This window comes from Procambarus clarkii, chromosome 43 (assembly GCF_040958095.1).
Source record: "Procambarus clarkii isolate CNS0578487 chromosome 43, FALCON_Pclarkii_2.0, whole genome shotgun sequence".
NCBI classification, from domain to species: Eukaryota; Metazoa; Arthropoda; class Malacostraca; order Decapoda; family Cambaridae; genus Procambarus; species Procambarus clarkii.
The window spans coordinates 32,269,307-32,290,669 of NC_091192.1; the positions used below are offsets into that span (position 1 = coordinate 32,269,307).

At 44.0% G+C, this 21,363-nt stretch overlaps 2 protein-coding genes across 2 annotated transcripts in view; both read left to right on the plus strand.

The window, feature by feature from the left end:
* The first annotated feature begins 2,011 nt into the window (after nucleotides 1-2,011).
* Nucleotides 2,012-21,363, plus strand: part of LOC123755920 (probable G-protein coupled receptor B0563.6) — a 32,441-nt gene continuing 13,089 nt past the window's right edge. The window contains exon 1 of the mRNA XM_069300206.1: nucleotides 2,012-2,094. The gene's annotated coding sequence lies outside the window, so the exon portion shown is untranslated. The remainder of the gene's footprint in view (nucleotides 2,095-21,363) is intronic.
* Nucleotides 17,298-21,348, plus strand: LOC138349933 (uncharacterized). The gene is made up of 4 exons (XM_069299928.1): nucleotides 17,298-17,315; nucleotides 18,560-18,975; nucleotides 19,869-20,078; nucleotides 21,345-21,348. The coding sequence occupies exons 1-4, from the start codon at nucleotides 17,298-17,300 to the stop codon at nucleotides 21,346-21,348; spliced, it is 648 nt and encodes a 215-aa protein (XP_069156029.1).

Sequence of the window (21,363 nt, forward strand, 5' to 3'; positions counted from 1 at the left end):
GTGCAGAGTCAGAATTCGGATAAAAAATCACGCTCAGGAGTCAAATTTCCGACATTTCAGACATTTTGAAAACTGCAGGGGGGTTTGGGCAAAATATGACCCATCGCCGTTTTCAGTAATTGGCATATTTTCGGTATAAAAAGTCGTAATTTGAAACTGAAAATAGGTGCAGAGAGTCAGAATTCGGCTCAAAATTCACGCTCAGGAGTCAAATTTCCGACATTTCAGACATTTTGAAAACTGCAGGGGGGTTTGGGCAAAATATGACCCATCGCTGTTTTCAGTAATTGGCATATTTTCAGTATAAAAAGTCGTAATTTGAAACTGAAAATAGGTGCAGAGAGTCAGAATTCGGCTCAAAAATCACGCTCAGGAGTCAAATTTCCGACATTTCAGACATTTTGAAAACTGCAGGGGGGTTTGGGCAAAATATGACCCATCGCCGTTTTCAGTAATTGGCATATTTTCGGTATAAAAATTCGTAATTTGAAACTGAAAATAGGTGCAGAGAGTCAGAATTCGGCTCAAAAATCACGCTCAGGAGTCAAATTTCCGACATTTCAGACATTTTGAAAACTGCAGGGGGGTTTGGGCAAAATATGACCCATTGCTGTTTTCAGTAATTGGCATATTTTCAGTATAAAAAGTCGAATTTGAAACTGAAAATAGGTGCAGAGAGTCAGAATTCGGATAAAAAATCACGCTCAGGAGTCAAATTTCCGACATTTCAGATATTTTGAAAACTGCAGGGGGGTTTGGGCAAAATATGACCCATCGCCGTTTTCAGTAATTGGCATATTTTCGGTATAAAAAGTCGTAATTTGAAACTGAAAATAGGTGCAGAGAGTCAGAATTCGGCTCAAAAATCACGCTCAGGAGTCAAATTTCCGACTTTTCAGACATTTTGAAAACTGCAGGGGGGTTTGGGCAAAATATGACCCATCGCCGTTTACAGTAATTGGCATATTTTCGGTATAAAAAGTCGTAATTTGAATCATCAGTTTTCAGAAGATTGTTTTCCTCACGGAGATCATTCAAGTCATACTGGAGTTGGTCTTGGCTAGCCTTAAAGTTTCTAATATCCTCGCGGAGGAGGGTTATTTCTTGTTGTTGATGATGGAGATTCGCGCGGTTCGCTAGATTCTCATTTTGAAGACTCAAGATGATAGCATTTTGAGACTCAAGGACTAGGCACAACTTTTTGCACCACTGATTCTCGGTCCAGTTAGGGAAATCCGGTGAGGGACCGGAAGCTCGCTTGAATTGCGTAAACTGGGATGTTAGCATGTTAATAGGAGAAGATTGAGAGGACACCGCTCCCTGGCTCAATGGGGAGGAGGGGAGGGCAGCACCGCCGCCGCGGACCCCAGAGCTTCCAGAGGGAGAAACACGAAGGCTGTTAGAGTTGGCCGGGATGGATGCCTTGTTAAGGGGTTTGTTGCCCTTATTTCCCTGCGCAGTCACATTTTTAGGAGACATGATTGGTTAGAATGGACTGGGGGTATATGTTGTGAAGAAACTTGCGTCAGGCAGCGCGGTGGCGGGATAGGCGGGCAGCATGCACTGATACTGACAGCCGGGGAGGATTGTTTTGAAATTTGTTTGAGACGGAATGAGTTGATTTTGGTTGGTTACTTTGATTTTGCTATAACCTGCTTGGACTCCATGTACTTAGCTGCCTGTGGGTGGCGGTCTACATCATCTGGCGGTAGTTTGAGGGTTTTTTATAGTGGCATTCAGTAGCTTATCGGTAATGGAGTGCAGAAGCCTCCGCACTTGAAGATTCACTTCCGCTAAATTAATTTCACTAAATTATAAATACAGGTCACTATTCAATATTGTAATAAGAAAAAAAAGGTTTCTAGATGCCTATAGAATTACCATCAGTTTCAGTAAGAATTCAACCATCTGGGTGGCCAGTAAAAAGATTAGTTTGTTCAATTAACCCTGCTTAGTAATCTAGCAGTCAGAGTAATCTTAGCTAGCTTCACTATCTGGAAGACAAAGAGTAGGACAGTGTGGAGTATGCAGCTGGGAGACAAACGTCACCTCCAGGAGGCCAGGCGAACATCAGGCTGGTCTTAGAGTATTACGGTAAAGTGCTTAGAGTTTAGTACAGTTGAATTTAAACCCATTTAATTCATTTGCCTCAATTAGGACTATATTCAATTTAGGAAGTGTTCAGATAGGGCGGGTTTCTTTTTATTTCCATTTGATAATCTTGATTTAATAAATCTTGCTGAGTTATGTCTAGTTCTGTGTTTTGAGTTTACCCATAAGAATATATGATTGTCTTCACCGCGAGGTCCACGAGCCGGGTCTATTGAATGACTCGTCGGTATATATTTCCAAGCAAGCCTATTCTATTTTAATATCAGATATATTCCCTTGGTTTTCCACAAATCCACACTTAACGTAAATTCATCCCTTCCTTTTTAATTAATTGGGGATCCATACCCGGAGAATTGTATCTAATTGACGGTTTGCTGTTTCACTGTCAATTAGGATGGCAGCTGAGAAGGTCTCAAGAGTTTGCTAGGGGCGCAGTAGTTAACTGCGCCCCTAGCAAACTCCTCGTGTGTATAGTATCTAAGGCGATCAACCGTCTAAGATCACGAAGAGTGGACTGAAGGCTGTGGTAGAGCTCTGGGGTCTTTAAGTTTAGTTAACTAAGGGCAAGATAGTGGACAAAGGAGAGACATTACCCCCGTCCCCATTACAATGGTTACGGGGACGTTACCATTGTATATGCAAGTATATACCAACGGCAAGGTATATGCCTTGAAGGCATATACCTTGCCACTGAATTAAAAAAAAGGCAGTGGACTGTGACTCGCAGAGTGCACTCTTGGCATTGAACGCACATAGTAGTAACACCCAGAAAATAGTCAGTAATATTCGAATGAATGTTTTAGCTGCAAAACAAAAGAGATTTGAAATTAGATTCCTATGGATACCATCACATGTTGGCATCTCAAGGCATGACACTGTTGATGTGCTTGCAAAGACAGCCTGTGGAAAACTAGTGGTAGAAATTGATATGGGTGTTTCATTAGCAGTGACAAAGAGAATACTTAAACAAATATCTAATAAAAATCTCACCGACCTAACAAATTCACAAAGACCTGAAAGTTGTAGCATTAAATATTATGATAGATATCGTGAGGAGACATTCACATATGGGACTAATAGAACAAGAACCCGGCAATGTGATGTTATAGTGGCCAGAATACGCCTGGGATATAGATGTATCTGGCAGCTTTCTCAAAACCCAAATGTCGAGTACACAATGTGTCAACTTTGTGAAAGAAAAAACATGCACTCTCTTGAACATTATATTGTAGAATGTCCCATATTGACTGACTTTCGCCCTCCTGGGCTGAGGTATGCTGAACTGTGTAACTTCTATATGAATATTGAAACACTTTATGATATATTGGACTTGTACCCAAGACTGACAATGTAATGTATCAGTTACACAATGTTTGTGATGAAAACTATATAACCTGAGCTTGTAAAAGCATCTTAATCACCTTCAGTGGTTAAGTGCTTAATAACACACTAGTTTCTCTATCAGCTAACTCACCCACTCAGAGTAGGAGAGCCATAAATGTATGTATATGTGTGTATATATATATATATATATATATATATATATATATATATATATATATATATATATATATATATATATATATGTCGTACCTAATAGCCAGAACGCACTTCTCTGCCTACTATGCAAGGCCCGATTTGCCTAATAAACCAAGTTTTCATGAATTAATTGTTTTTCGACTACCTAACCTACCTAACCAAACCTAATCTAACTTTTTCGGCTACCTAACCTAACCTAACCTAAAAAGATAGGTTAGGTTAGGTTAGGTTTGGTCATATATCTACGTTAATTTTAACTCCAATAAAAAATATTGACCTCATACATAATGAAATGGGTAGCTTTTTCATCTCATAAGAAAAAAAATTGAGAAAATATAATAATTCAGGAAAACTTGGCTTATTAGGCAAATCGGGCCTTGCATAGTAGGCCGAGAAGTGCGTTCTGGCTACTAGGTACGACATATATATATATATATATATATATATATATATATATATATATATATATATATATATATATATATATGTGTGTGTGCGCGTATGTACATATATGCTTATAAAGTATATGTGGAAGCTGATCAGAATTACATTTCACCTTTGTAGGTGCACATTAATGACACTATGTAAAGAACACATCGACCACTTTATGTAGGGCAGGCGTAATTATGTGTATTTATGTCTGTAGGTTAGATTAGCATTTTAGAAGCACTACAATCATCTTCTGTGGTTGATTGTTCAATAAATCCCTGAACTATATGTTTAGCAGATCTCTCACCCTGTCCACGGAGGAAAGAAGAAAATATATATGCTAGTTAGCATTGTAAATGTGTGGCCACGTCTGTGGTAGAAAATAATAATTAAAACACAGACACACACACACACACACACACACACACACACACACACACACACACACACACACACACACACACACACACACACACACACAGGACAAGGAAGACTGCATATTTCTAGACTGCCAGAAGGCCTTTGATACAGTATCGTACATGAGACTGCTATACAAACTTGAGAGGCAGGCAGGAGTAAGCGGAAAGGCCCTAGCATGGGTGAGGAACTACCTAACAGGAAGGAGCCAGAGAGCAATGGTAAGGGGCGAGAAGTCGGACTGGCGAACAGTAACGAGTGGAGTACCTCAAGGATCGGTGCTGGGACTAATCCTCTTTCTAATTTACGTAAATGATAAGTTTACAGGAGTGGAATCATACATGTCAATGTTCGTGGATGACGCAAAATTAGTGAGAAGAGTTTAACAGATGAGGCTTGAAGGATCCTCCAAGAGGACCTGGACAGGTTGCAGAGATGGTCAGAGAAATGGCTACTTGAGTTCAACACGAGTAAATGTAAAGTTATGCAAATAGGATCAGGTGATAGGCGACCAAAGGGACAGTACACAATGAAGGGGAACTGCCTACCTGTAACGATTCGAGAAAGAGACCTGGGAGTGGATGTGACACCTAATCTAACTCCTGAGGCACATATAAATAGGATAACGACAGCAGCGTACTCTACACTGGCGAAAGTTAGAACTTCATTCAGAAATCTAAGTAAGGAGGCTTTTAGGGCGCTTTACACTGCCTACGTGAGACCAGTCTTAGAGTATGCCGCACCATCATGGAGTCCCCACCTGAAGAAACACATACGGAAACTGGAAAAGGTTCAGAAGTTTGCAACGAGGCTTGTCCCAGAGTTACGAGGGATGGGATATGAAGAGCGCCTGAAAGAACTGAACCTTATGACACTAGAAAGAAGAAGGGACAGAGGGGATATGATAGGAACATATAAAATACTCAGGGGAATTGACAAAGTGGGGTGGAAGCTGGAAACTCAGATGAGTCACAGAGATGTTAGGAAGTTTTAGCGTGAGAGTAGTGGGAAAATGGAATGCACTTAAGGAGCAGGTTGTGGAAGCAAACTCTATTCATAATTTTAAAACTAGATATGATAGGGAAATGGGACAGGAGTCATTGCTGTAAACAACCGATGGCTAGAAAGGCGGAATCCAAGAGTCAATGCTCGATCCTGCAAGCACAAATAGGTGAGTACAAATAGGTGAGTACACACACACACACACACACACACACACACACAGGTGGAACAAATCAATGAACTAGTGAGAGAAAATGAGGTTACTGGAAAGACGGGACATCACGAGCATAGCTCTCATCCTGTAATTACACTTAGGTAATTACACACACACAATAAGTGTAGTTACACACTGTAACTACACTTAGGTGTAGTTACACAGGCTGCCCCATAAGGGGGGGGAAGCCTTTGTAATAGCCCCCCCCCCCCTAGCAGTAAAATAGCTACTCTGGAAATAACAACAATTAATAATTGTGTCGGGGGACAGGCAGTCAATATATATATATATATATATATATATATATATATATATATATATATATATATATATATATATATATATATATATATATGATTAAGGCACAACTCTCCTAAACACGAGAGTGAAGTATACAACTTTAGAACACTTTCCCACCAGGAGACTCGAACCCTAGCCAGCACAGAAGCCTTCCAGCAACTGGCATAACAGGTACGCCTTAACCCTCTTCACCACCTGCTCAGACACTTAAAAGAGATGGTAATTTCGGAGTATTTAAATACACCAAAGATCAACACCTCCCAAGAGCACTAGAGCAAGTGAGGGGTCATTTAGACGTTAATTTCATCAAGTCCCTGTTAATATGGGAAGACACAGTGTCTATGCTTAAGGCACAACTCTCCTAAACACGAGAGTGAAGTATACAACTTTAGAACACTTTCCCACCAGGAGACTCGAACCCTAGCCAGCACAGAAGCCTTCCAGCAACTGGCATAACAGGTATTGTGAGCGGGTTAAGGCGTACCTGTTATGCCAGTTGCTGGAAGGCTTCTGTGCTGGCTAGGGTTCGAGTCTCCTGGTGGGAAAGTGTTCTAAAGTTGTATATATATATATATATATATATATATATATATATATATATATATATATATATATATATATATATATATATATATATATATATATATATATATATGTCGTACCTAGTAGCCAGAACGCACTTCTCAGCCTACTATGCAAGGCCCGATTTGCCTAATAAGCAAAGTTTTCATGATATAATATATTTTCTCTAATTTTTTTTTTATACAATGATAAAGCTACCCATTTCATTATGTATGAGGTCAATTTTTTTTTATTGGAGTTAAAATTAACGTAGATATATGACCGAACCTAACCAACCCTACCTAACCTAACCTAACCTATCTTTATAGGTTAGGTTAGGTTAGCTGGCCGAAAAAGATAGGTTAGGTTAGGTTAGGTAGGTTAGGTAGTCGAAAAACAATTTATTCATGAAAACTTGGCTTATTAGGCAAATCGGGCCTTGCATAGTAGGTTGAGAAGTGCGTTCTGGCTACTAGGTACGACATATATATATATATATATATATATATATATATATATATATATATATATATATATATATATATATATATATATATATATATATATGTAACTCTTCTGTCCGGTCGTGTTGGTCGAGTGGTTAAGGTGTCCTGTACGCCAGATGCAGAGTGCTCCTGGCAGTATGGGTTCGAGTCACTTTTGGGGTGTGAGTTTTCAGTTATATAAATATATATATATATATATATATATATATATATATATATATATATATATATATATATATATATATATATATATATGTATATATATATATATGTATATATATATATATATATATATATATATATATATATATATATATATATATATATATATATATATATATGTCGTACCTAGTAGCCAGAATGCACTTCTCAGCCTACTATGCATGGCCTGTTTTGCCTAATAGGCCAAGTGATTTTCTTTATTTAAAATAAATCCAATTGGTTTATTTGAATTATTATTATATTATATTAGGAACATAAATTATTGACTTAGTTATGTTAGTTTAGGTTAGGTTAAGATAGGTTAGGTTAGGTAGGGTAGGTTAGGTTCGGTCATATATCTACGTTAGCTTTAACTCAAATTAAAAGAAAAGAACTCATACATAATAAAATGGATAGCTTTATAATTTCATAAGAAAATAATTGAAAAATATATACCCAAGAAAACTTGGCTTATTAGGCAAATGGGTCTTGCATAGTAGGCCGAGTAGTGCATTCTGGCTACTAGGTACAACATATGTAGGTATATACACATACATGTTAGGCTTATGTCAAGTCACCCCCACCCCCTAGGTCGAATACTGACTCTCCCCAGGATGCGGCTCCACAAAGCTCATCCCCCGCAAGCACAACTCGCTGACTAACTCCTAGAATACCTATTTACTGCTAGATGAACATGCATATTAGGCAATGGGAAACACGCCCAGCCATTTCTGTCCAGCCCGGGATTCGAACCCGGATTTCTCGATCGTGAGTGAAGAACGACCCCGACTGTACTATCCTGGGGAAGGTCAGCTTAATTCCCGTTGTCAGGAGAGAGAGAATGTGTAAAGGTAAATTATGTCAAAATGGCAGAGTCGTTGCCAAAAATCTAGTTCAGAGAAAACGTGTATTTTACTTCAAATTTTCTTTGAAATAAATCAATTTAAGGTAAGCTAATCTGATTTGTGTTATCGCTTGATTTTGTTTTTTAAATTGTATTTTGTCCAATGCGGCGTTATGAAATAGTGAATTTTATAGGCAAAAATATGGGTATTTCATGTGAAGTCCCATTTTTCCTGTACCTCATACCCTTAATCACTAGACCTACTAGAATCACTGATAGTACTGCCACGGCTCTTGATCACATCTGGACCAACATAACCTCTCCACTTACTTCAGGGATAATCATCGATAGCACTACAGACCATTACTCCTCATTTCTCCTAACACCACCTACCTCCTAATACATTAACACACCACTTCTAGAGACAAGGGAGATAAGCTTTAGGCTGCACAATGAAACTGCTATAGGCAATTTTATAGCTGCTGCTGCTAATGTTAACTGGGAGTCCGAATTACTAACATAGGGGACATCAACCTAGCAGTGCAATCTTTTCAACTCTTTTTTCAATATGAAAAGGAGTTTCAACTCTTTTGACCATGTCGTAGCTCAGTCGATTAAGGCAGCGTCTGGGATGATCATGGACGTAGGTTCGAATCCTCGTCACGGCCCTTGTGGATTTGTTCATTGATGCATCACGCTATTGTGATGTCTGTGTGTAAGGTAGGAAACTATGAAGATGAAATTAGGTACTTTTCAGTTTGTTTCTTTTTGAATGACGCAAAAGTTGGACAGCTTTTTAATTCATTAGGGAGTGAGTTCCATAGACTAGGTCCCTTTAGTTGCATAGAGTGTTTACACAGATTAAGTTTGACTCTGAGGATATCAAAGAGATATTTATTTCTGGTGTGGTGATAATGGGTCCTATTACATCTGTCCATGGAGAGTTTCAGAGCATGGTTAGAGCATTTAGGGAGCCGGTCAGCCGAGCGGACAGCACGCTGGACTTGTGATCCTGTGGTCCTGGGTTCGATCCCAGGCGCCGGCGAGAAACAATGGGCAGAGTTTCTTTCACCCTATGCCCCTGTTACCTAGCAGTAAAATAGGTACCTGGGTGTTAGTCAGCTGTCACGGGCTGCTTCCTGGGGGTGGAGGCCTGGTCGAGGACCGGGCCGCGGGGACACTAAAAAGCCCCGAAATCATCTCAAGATAACCTCAAGATGGTTTGCATTTAAGAACAGGGTTTTGTAAATGTAGTTGACACAAGAGAATGTGTGAATGGAGTTTATGTTTAGCATGTTTAGGGATTTAAACAAGGGGCTGAGTGTTGTCTGAAAGCAGAATTTGTTATTATTCTGATAGCAGATTTTTGCTGGATGATGATGTACTTGAGGTGGTTTGCAGTGGTTGAACTCGATGCACAGATACCATAATTAATATAGGGATAGGTTAGTGCATAATATAGTGAGAGGAGAGCAGAGTTAAGTACATAATATCTGATTTTGGAGAGTATCCCAACTGTTTTAGAGACTTTCTTAGTTATGTGTTGTATGTGGGTGCTAACTTTCTTAGTTATGTGTTGTATGTGGGTGTTAACTTTCTTAGTTATGTGTTGTATGTGGGTGCTAACTTTCTTAGTTATGTGTTGTATGTGGGTGCTAACTTTCTTAGTTATGTGTTGTATGTGGGTGCTAACTTTCTTAGTTATGTGTTGTATGTGGGTGCTAACTTTCTTAGTTATGTGTTGTATGTGGGTGCTAACTTTCTTAGTTATGTGTTGTATGTGGGTGCTAACTTTCTTAGTTATGTGTTGTATGTGGGTGCTGAAGTTGAGTCTTTTGTCTAGGAATAGGCCATGATACTTTCCATAATTTTTATTACTAATGTTAACATTGTCTATCTGAAGCTGAATTGCATTTGTTGATTTGCTTCCGAAATAAGATGCAGTAGTTCTTTTCTATGATAAGTGTTAGTTTGTTGGTTGACATCCATAAGTGGACATTTTTAGTTCATTATTAACAACATTATTTAGTGTATGTGGGTTGGGGTTGGAGTAGATGAGGGTAGTATCATCAGCAAACAATATAGGTTTAAGAATGTTAGAGACATTAGGCAGATCATTGATGTATATAAGAAATAGATGAGGTCCCAAGATGCTGCCCTGTGGCACTCCAACGGTTATTGGTAGAGTGGAAGAGGTTATATCATTGTTGGCTACTTGGTCTGAGAACAACCCGTCCTCGACTCAAATCCATTACATCCAGTGGTCGACCCCACAGACGCATTCTTAAATTTTTACATGCTGTTCATTCAAAACAGGAATTTTCTCAAATATTAATTAATATTATTGAATGCGTCTGAAGGGGTTAACCTCTGGATGTAATGGACTTGAATCGAAAACGGGTTGAATGTGGAGTTCCGTCGAGGCTTCGACCCCCAATGTGGAACTTATTCCTTAATGAATTAAAAAATTGTCTGGCCCATGCGCTGTTCATAAGTAAAACCGAAATGTACCTAATTTCATCCTCATAGTTTCCTACCTTGTGCTTCAAACTCACACTGTACCTTGTACTACCCACTTTCCCATTATTAGTACTTAAGACATATCCTTGCCAGTGTAATCACTTTTGTCAACCTAAGCAGACGAGGAGTCACAATAACGTGGCTGAAATATGTTGACCAAACCACACACCAGAAAGTGAAGGGACGACGACGTTTCGGTCCGTCCTGGACCATTCTCAAGTCGATTGTGTGTTGATATAAAAATATTGATATAAAACCTTGCTACAATGTACTTTTTCACCTTATTTAATATGTTAGATTAAGGACCTACTCGAAACGCTATGTATATCAGTGGCTTTGCATGAATGTAAAAATACCAATCTTATGTAATCTCACCAACTCATTGTACCCTCTTGCAAATAAATTATTATTATTATTATTATGTGGAAGCCTCGACCCCTAATGTGGGGATCCGCTGAGACCTTGACTCGTATGTAGCCATGTGTCAAGTTAATTGTAGGATGAAAAGTATGTAATAGCAAAATAAGGCGCTAAGCCGAAAACAACATGTAATAGTGGGATGAAAATAAAATAACAATTTTCACTTTTTGGATGTAATAGTTAAGACTATTTTTGGAATTTTTTGGTAACGGAGAGTTTTGGCCGGCTGGGGGCGTGTGCATCTCTGCCCGCCTGGTCAGTGCTAACATGGAGTTTAAGATGGGGGGTCCCACTTCCCCCTGTAATGCGGGCTCAGTCCGTGGGCCTCGAGTTTTCTGGCCGAGCTGGGGTACACGGAGGTGGCGCTTGTGTTGTGTGAAATGCTTCATGTTCCTGTGGTGGATATTTATGGCATCGAGTTGGTGACTGCTCGTCGGGCGATTATCAAATTGACAGAGGAGCTGACGTATCGGGAGTTTCTCCGTCGCTACGAGGGGCGGACCTTACCCCTGCCGGACGGTGTGGGCACTGTGACCCTTTCCGATCGTAATGGTGCCCTCACTTATGTCAGTGTTCATAGAGCATCCTTGGAGTTTCCGGAGGGACTGCTACGGCGTTACTTCGGCAAGTTTGGCACAGTTGCACATGCTTTCCTCGGGGGACGCTCATGGGTGCGCGGACGAACATTCGCACGCTGGACTACGATCAGACATTCCGTCCTCCGTGAGACTCCTGGGATACCACGTTCTGGTGTTTTACGCCCGCCAGCCTCGGACGTGTTATCATTGTGGCCTTTTGGGCCATCAGGCTGCTGGGTGTTCTGTGTCTGCCGTTGTGTCCGTGAACCTCTTCAGTGAGGAGGATTTCCCGCTGCTTCCTGTGGAGGAGGCTTTGGTGGGTGTGGATGTGAACGTCTCTTTGGCCGATGCTGTGCCCCCTGTGTCGACTGTAGTGCCTCCTGTTGTCGCCTCTCCTCCTGAGGTTGTGTCGCCGTCGGGTGCTCGTCCTGCTCCAGTTGGTATCCCTGGAGTTTCTGTGGATCTTACGACTGCCTTCTGAACGGCTCCACCATCTTCGAGTTCTTCACCTGCTGCGTCTGTCCCTGCGCTCTCGCCGTGTGTCCCGGTTATGCTAGGTGCTGGGGGCGCTACGGCGCCTCCTCCTGTGCCCGGCCTGGTACCCCATATGGTTGAGGATGTTGCCGTTCTACGACGAGCGTCGGTTCGCCCGGCTTGTGTTTCACGTGTCTCTGAGTCAGCCTCCGGTTCTGATGATGTGTGGCCAGAGCCTAAGCGTTCCCGGCGTTTTTCTTCTGCCTGGCTGATGTTAGCGAATTAGACGACTGTGGATTTTCCGGCGACGACGGGGTAGCTCCGGTTGCGTCGCCTTCTACGGTGGTGGCGGAGGTGCATGAGCCTGCAGTTGCCGGTGTTTCGGCCTCTCCTTCTGGTGTGGTGCCTGTGGATCATGCTTCGGGTGCGTCGCTCACGTCGGATGGTTCCGGTTCTTTGTGGAGGTGGTTTCCCTTGGTGAGGCTCATGGTGCGCGTAGTGACCTGGTGGTGGTGTTGAAAAAGTTGCCCGCTCTGAGGGTTCCGTGCCCCCTTCCTCATTCCCTGTTTCCTCGGCGGCGGCTTTGATGCCTCTTCCATCTTCGGCTGTCTCTTCTGTATCTCCTGCGGTATCGGTGGAGGTGTTACCATCTCGGCAGCCATCGCCTTCTCCTGTGCGTTTGGCGGCAGGTCCGTCTCGGCGGCCTGTCTATGCTTCTTCAGTGTCTTCTGCTTCCTCGGAGAGGGTAGTTCGCCCTACCCTGCCTCGTTATACGACTTGCGTCGGCGAGCTTAGGGAGTGGCCGTTTCCGCCTGACTTGGTGATTCCTGAGCTTATGCGGGCCCCGCGGAGGCAGGGGGATCGTTCCTCTACCGACATGGAGTATTTGGTCTGGGAGGCCTATAAGCAGAAGTATCCTTGGGATAAGTTCCCTGAGAAAAAGGTTCTTCTCTCTGAGAAATGTATTCCTCGCCAATGATTTCTTTGTTTACTGTGGATGTTGTAGTTTGTTTCCGTTTGTGTGCGTGGTTGTGGAGTGCGGGTCGCGCGTGTGTGTGTGTGGGTGGGGCGAGTGTGTTTTCCTGGTTCCTGCGTACTCCAGTTTGTGGTTGTGGGTTTATTAGTGTGGATTGTGTGTGTCTGTCCGGTTCCTGTGCGTTCCTGTGTTAGCTTGAGTGTGTCTGGTAGTGGATGTCCTATTATTATGGTTTTATGTTTTTGTGCTTTTTTATTGTACTGGTTGTGCACTTGTTTGTGTGGTGTTGCGTGCCCTTCGGGCTGCTAGCGTGGCCCAGCCTGATTTTGTTCTCCTTATGTATTGCAGTTGTAGTTTTCTTTTTGTTTCTGTGTTATGTATTTGTATTAACTTTCTTGTTTTTATTATCATTATGCATTGGTGCCTCTCCGTGTGTGATTTACGGGGCCAGTAAGCTCGTTTTGTATAATTATGTTCCGGTGTTTGGGTTGTTTGGGTTGTTTGGGTTGGGTTGTTGGGTGAGGGTTTGGGTGTTATGTGTTGCAATGTTGTCATTTCTGTACTATTTTCCCGTGTTTGTAATTATTGTTGTTTTTTATTATTGTCGTGTTTGTTTTTATTGTTGTGTTTTTATTGTCGGCCGTTCAGACCAGTGTTTTGTACTTAGACCTTTTGTTATTTTGTAATTTTGCAAGTTTGTACTTTTGTAATTTTGTACTTTTGTGCTCTACTTGTTTTGTTCTAGTTTGTTTTCTGTTTTGCTTTTATTATACTTATACGCATGCTCGCATGTAAACATAATAATAAAAAAAAAATAAAAAAAAGTTACTCGTAGGATGAAAAGTATGTAATAGCCAAATAAGGCGCCAAGCCAAAAACAACATGTAATAGTGAGATGAAAATAAAATAAAAAAAATAATTTTTTGGACGTAATAGTTAACAGGCTATTTTTGGCATTTTTGGTTAACGGAAACCGCGTCGACAAATACTGTAATCTGATATTTTCAGTCATCAGATAAAAATATGTGACATCCGGCCATTTTTCACCGCATAATATATGTTTTCACCACAATGTTTAGTTCAGGGAAGCAAAACTATCTGATAACATTTTCTGTGCCTAAACTAACATAAATGATTCAAACGAAGCGGTGATGAATATAATTTTTTTTTGAATTATTAACACGGCACCCTGGCCCCACAGTTAAGGGTCGGGGTTTGAGTCCTGGACAGGGAGGCTTGAGCGCCAATTGGAAACACCACCTGGTTCAGGAGGCCTGGTCAAGGACCGGGCCGCGGGGACGCTAAACCCCGAAATCATCAAATCAAATCATTGCAAGGTAAGCACCAGTGGCTCATAGGATTTAATTTAACGGAGGTAGGGGTGATGGGGTGACCCATGCTTCCTCACGGTAGGGGTGATGGGGTGACCCATGCTTCCTCACGGTAGGGGTGATGGGGTGACCCATGCTTCCTCACGGTAGGGGTGATGGGGTGACCCATGCTTCCTCACGGTAGGGGTGATGGGGTGACCCATGCTTCCTCACGGTAGGGGTGATGGGGTGACCTATGCTTCCTCACGGTAGGGGTGATGGGGTGACCCATGCTTCCTCACGGTAGGGGTGATGGGGTGACCCATGCTTCCTCACGGTAGGGGTGATGGGGTGACCCATGCTTCCTCACGGTAGGGGTGATGGGGTGACCCATGCTTCCTCACGGTAGGGGTGATGGGGTGACCCATGCTTCCTCACGGTAGGGGTGATGGGGTGACCCATGCTTCCTCACGGTAGGGGTGATGGGGTGACCCATGCTTCCTCACGGTAGGGGTGATGGGGTGACCCATGCTTCCTCACGGTAGGGGTGATGGGGTGACCCATGCTTCCTCACGGTAGGGGTGATGGGGTGACCCATGCTTCCTCACGGTAGGGGTGATGGGGTGACCCATGCTTCCTCACGGTAGGGGTGATGGGGTGACCCATGCTTCCTCACGGTAGGGGTGATGGGGTGACCCATGCTTCCTCACGGTAGGGGTGATGGGGTGACCCATGCTTCCTCACGGTAGGGGTGATGGGGTGACCCATGCTTCCTCACGGTAGGGGTGATGGGGTGACCCATGCTTCCTCACGGTAGGGGTGATGGGGTGACCCATGCTTCCTCACGGTAGGGGTGATGGGGTGACCCATGCTTCCTCACGGTAGGGGTGATGGGGTGACCCATGCTTCCTCACGGTAGGGGTGATGGGGTGACCCATGCTTCCTCACGGTAGGGGTGATGGGGTGACCCATGCTTCCTCACGGTAGGGGTGATGGGGTGACCCATGCTTCCTCACGGTAGGGGTGATGGGGTGACCCATGCTTCCTCACGGTAGGGGTGATGGGGTGACCCATGCTTCCTCACGGTAGGGGTGATGGGGTGACCCATGCTTCCTCACGGTAGGGGTGATGGGGTGACCCATGCTTCCTCACGGTAGGGGTGATGGGGTGACCCATGCTTCCTCACGGTAGGGGTGATGGGGTGACCTATGCTTCCTCACGGTAGGGGTGATGGGGTGACCTATGCTTCCTCACGGTAGGGGTGATGGGGTGACCTATGCTTCCTCACGGTAGGGGTGATGGGGTGACCCATGCTTCCTCACGGTAGGGGTGATGGGGTGACCTATGCTTCCTCACGGTAGGGGTGATGGGGTGACCTATGCTTCCTCACGGTAGGGGTGATGGGGTGACCCATGCTTCCTCACGGTAGGGGTGATGGGGTGACCTATGCTTCCTCACGGTAGGGGTGATGGGGTGACCTATGCTTCCTCACGGTAGGGGTGATGGGGTGACCTATGCTTCCTCACGGTAGGGGTGATGGGGTGACCCATGCTTCCTCACGGTAGGGGTGATGGGGTGACCCATGCTTCCTCACGGTAGGGGTGATGGGGTGACCCATGCTTCCTCACGGTAGGGGTGATGGGGTGACCCATGCTTCCTCACGGTAGGGGTGATGGGGTGACCCATGCTTCCTCACGGTAGGGGTGATGGGGTGACCCATGCTTCCTCACGGTAGGGGTGATGGGGTGACCCATGCTTCCTCACGGTAGGGGTGATGGGGTGACCTATGCTTCCTCACGACTACATGTACGACATTACTCAGGTCATGACCTGGTAAGGGTCATGAACTTTGACCTTTGTTAGAGGTCAAAGGATGTGACCTGAATGTCTTCAAAACCTTATAAGGACCAAAACCTCGGCACTTTCCTTTCAAATGTGTTGGTTGAGTTACTTTTTATTTATTTACTTATATATACAAGAGTTCTTACATTCTTGTACAGCCACCAGCACGCATAACGTTTCGGGCAGGTCCTTAATCCTAATTTTTTCCCCGGAATACGACCCGCCAAATCGTTTTATCAACCAGGTACCCATTCACTGCTAGGTGAACAGGAGCCTCTGTTCACCTAGCGCCCGGTGAGAGGATTGGCGCCCGGTCAATCATCACCGGCCAAGATACGAACCCAGGCCAAAAAGCTCGCGAAGCGCCGGGCAAGTGTTTTACCACTACGCCACGGGGACTGCTATGTCATGTATTCAGCCATGACATTGTGACTCATTCTCTGCACTATTTATTTATTATTGTCATACAGCCATACAGCACAGATTGTATGGTTTCCCCCCTTGCTGGAGAGATGAGATTTCTCCCTTGTTAAGATACCAAGAGGGGAGAGGGGGGGGGGGAGGACACTTACCTTGTTAAATGTCCCCCTCAGAGGATCTGCCTCATTGCGTCAAACGTCGAAAAGCCAAGGGTGTGGTTAGAGGTGTGTGTACTTGTTTAAAAGATCTCTGTACCCGATTCTGAATACTCTACCAATACCATCGTCAGTTGACGACAATTACTACCCATTATATCCGTCCCCTAAAAGATTTCCAAAGATTTGTAAGTATGTCCTCCCACCGTGGGTGACGACAATCTTGTTAAGACACAGTGGCGAAGTGGTAAAAACACTCGCCTGGCGTTTCGCGAGTGCTTTGGCCTGGGTTCGTATCCTGGCCGGGGAGGATTGACTGGGCGTCAATCCTTAACTGTAGCTTCTGTTTTCCGGGGAATATTAGGATTAAGGACCTGAACAAAACATTATGCGTGCAAGTGGCAGTACAAGAATGTAAGAACTTTTGTATATATAAATACAAAATAAAAAACACATAAATACTATATTAGGTCTCAGATGGCGTGTATAAAGAAGGTTAGGTTAGGTTGTGTTTGCAACACACACAAAACCTTATTCGGTTTGGTCCAAATTGAACAATACCGATTTCTACATTCTAATTGTTCATTATGTTTTACATGTACTATGGTCCTCATCATTACTATAAGTACTAACTAAACAGGAGAATGAGCTGATTATATATATATATATATATATATATATATATATATATATATATATATATATATATATATATATATATATATATATATATATATATATATATATGTCGTACCTAGTAGCCAGAACGCACTTCTCAGCCTACTATGCAAGGCCCGATTTGCCTAATAAGCCAAGTTTTCATGAATTAATTGTTTTTCGACTACCTAACCTAACCTAACCTAACCTATAAAGATAGGTTGGGTTAGGTTAGGTAGGGTTGGTTAGATTCGGTCATATATCTACGTTAATTTTAACTCCAATAAAAAAATTGACCTCATACATAATGAAATGGATAGCTTTATCATTTCATAAGAAAAAAATTAGAGAAAATATATTAATTCAGGAAAACTTGGCTTATTAGGCAAATCAGGCCTTGCATAGTAGGCCGAGTACGACGTTCTGGCTACTAGGTACAACATATTATTTAAAGCTGATTGGGAGACAGAGAGCAGCCAACGTGTCAGACCGTCATGACAGAGACAGTTCCAAGACACTTCATGATGGAAGTTTCCTGTCTTTGTTGGTTTATGTTTCTTGAAAATTCAAGTTTTCCTGAAATATGAACCGTGTTAGTCCATTTTCTCAGGACGCGACTCATAACAGTCGACTAACATCCATGATCGTATTTCCTGCTGGGTGAACAGCGGCAGCAGGTGTGAGGTACACCCAGTTCTCTCGCTCCCGCTTGTATTCTGGGCGAGTTTGTGAGCTGGAGCGGAAGTCTGAAAACCTTACATGTTTACTGTAATATTTGGTGAGCCATTGTTAAGACGGCTTAATACAGCCTCTACTAGGCCTCCAGGCGAGTGTCACAGGAGTACAGGCCGTCCCTCGAGGTGTCACAGGAGTACAGGTCGTCCCTCGAGGTGTTACACGAGTACAGGCCGTCCCTCGAGGTGTCACAGGAGTACAGGCCGTCCCTCGAGGTGTCACACTAGTACAGGCCGTCCCTCGAGGTGTCACACGAGTACAAGCCGTCCCTCGAGGTGTCACAGGAGTACAAGCCGTCCCTCGAGGTGTTACACGAGTACAGGCCGTCCCTCGAGGTGTTACACTAGTACAAGCCGTCCCTCGAGGTGTTACACGAGTACAGGCCGTCCCTCGAGGTGTCACACGAGTACAGGTCGTCCCTCGAGGTGTCACACGAGTACAGGTCGTCCCTCGAGGTGTTACACGAGTACAGGCCGTCCCTCGAGGTGTCACACGAGTACAGGTCGTCCCTCGAGGTGTCACACGAGTACAGGTCGTCCCTCGAGGTGTTACACGAGTACAGGCCGTCCCTCGAGGTGTTACACGAGCACAGGCCGTCCCTCGAGGTGTTACACGAGTACAGGCCGTCCCTCGAGGTGTCACACGAGTACAGGTCGTCCCTCGAGGTGTTACACGAGTACAGGCCGTCCCTCGAGGTGTCACACAAGTACAGGCTGTCCCTCGAGGTGTCACACGAGTACAGGCTGTCCCTGGGTAAGTACAGGTAAGTATCCACTTTTAATGGTAAGCATTAAAAGTGGATAATGTCATGGATGTCGTCGTGAAGACAGTGAATTTTATCACTGCGCGCAAATACTTCAGCTGCCTAATTTTTGGAAGAAAATCAAACCCTTGCGGACTGCCTCACCACACTGATGTTCGATGATTAGTCAATTAAGTTCATGTATTATGCAAGTGCTGGTAGCGGTCTCATGGGCGGTTGAGGGAAAAGTACACAGTGTACAACAGGTGCAACAACGGTCTTAGGAATTGAACCCAAAAGTTCATTTGGCTAAGCAAGTAACAGTCTCAATGAGCTAGTTACACAGTACACATCAACAGTGGGTTCGAGAACGACCATTCTAAGTCAAACAACTAAGGTGCGCGATGAGCTGGTTTTATGATTTGTTTTGGTTGTCATGGTGCACTCCACCCCCCACCCCCCCACCCCCACACTCCCCCACCCCCCTCCACCCCCCCCCACCCTACTGGGTAAGGTTATAATCCCCCACATTTACTGCCTAGTTATCAAAACTGGGGGATATTTGGCATATATTTCTGGTAGTAGATTATTTTCAATGAAATATTGATATATTTCTTTTGATTATCTGTTTTCGAGCTGCACCTAAATACATTTAACTTTTCGGACTACATCACATAGTGACGGAAGGTAAGCCACTAATTTTGCCGTCAGTTTATACAAATGGTCAGATCTACATCAGCAGGTAATGCAAGCTCTCAGAAATATTTATAACCCAGTCTAAGCCGAACAATAGTAGCATCTACGAGTCTGGTGATAGCAGCATGATGCTGATGGATGGAATTACTCGCGCAGATTTCACTTTGCCTCAGATCCATAGAAGTTTTTGTTGAAGCCTTTGGCATTATTGTTTTCAGATTGCTTATAGACAATCGAAGGTTATATTCAACTTCCCTGAAGGCAGGTTCTCTGCTAAGGCCTGGAAACGGTTGTGAGACTGAGGAAGATGGGGAGGACGAGGAGAGGAAGAGCGAAACACGCGAGCATAAGATACACCAGCGAATGGGGGGAGACAGCGAACTTGGCACCTCGCCTCAGGAAAAGACAAACGTTCCCGGTGCTTCAAGGTGAGGACGGCTGCCTCAAGTTTGTAATGTGCACATGCGTGGGAGAAGATAGGGTGGACCTCACCGCAATTGAGGTAGCCAGCTCGGGGAGAAGTGCACTTCGACTTAGAGTGACCCTCGTCCCCACACAAGGGACAGAGAGAGACAGTACTGGAACATCGGAGGGCACCGTGCCCAAACCTCCAACACTTATTACAGAGCCGAGGAGAGGGAATGTACTCCTGGACGGAGCACCTGGCACCAGCAAGAATGACAGAGGGTGGAAGGGTCCTACCATCAAAGGCTTCACAACCCGAAGGGGCTGACGGCGACAACCACGAGGTGGACGAGTAAACGTGTTTACCTGGAGAATAAGAGAACAGAGGGCTTCGAAGATGTGCCGAATATCTTCGTGGCAGTCCTGTAGATTCCTAACACCGGTTACACCATGGGGTGGGAGGAGAACAGTGCCAACACTGGCATTGGAGACCCGAACAGGGGTGTCGCCAAGGCAGGATAAGGCGGCCAAGCGGGTGGCTGCATCCTGAGGAGCAGCAACAATGACACGTGTACTGAGACGGGTGGGGTTGACAGTACCAGAGGCATCTACTGAATCAACAAAGTGCCTATGGGAGAAATCGTCAGGAGGTGTAGAATCTAGAGGGAGAAGATCAAAGTATTTGGCCCCACGAAGCGAGACCAAACAAGGCTTGGTGCGCAATTAATAACGAGCTGAGAGGAATTAATAACCAGCTGAGAGGAATTAACCTGCAGTATAACGAAATTAGTTGCGTGGAATTTCACTCCGGTTAGCACGTATATATGAGTTTGGGTTGATATAAATAGGAGCTGCCTCGTGTGGACTAATAGGAGCGGCCTCGTGTAGACCAATAGGAGCGGCCTCGTGCGAACCAATTAGAGAGCCCTCGTATGGACCAATAGGAACAACCCTCGTATGACCATTGCGCTTTCCGCAGTTTCCATCGGTGTAATGTTCCTGGTGGAGTGACATGACCCAGCCTGAGGTAGAGATCCCATTATCTCTGGCCAACACAGCCTAATATAACGAAGGACGGCCGGAAACTGATACCGACCGGAAACTAGAATGACGTCAGTTAGATGCGCATCTAAGACGATTCAAGAAATATGTTGTTTAAGCAAGACAACGAGCGCTCGGAGTGGGTATCTCCGAGCACCTCCGAGCGCATTTGTATCCTAACACACACGAGACTCGCTGAGAAATATTAAGCAGTTTATATTTATATTTATATGTATATATTATAACAGATAGATAAGGAGAAAGACG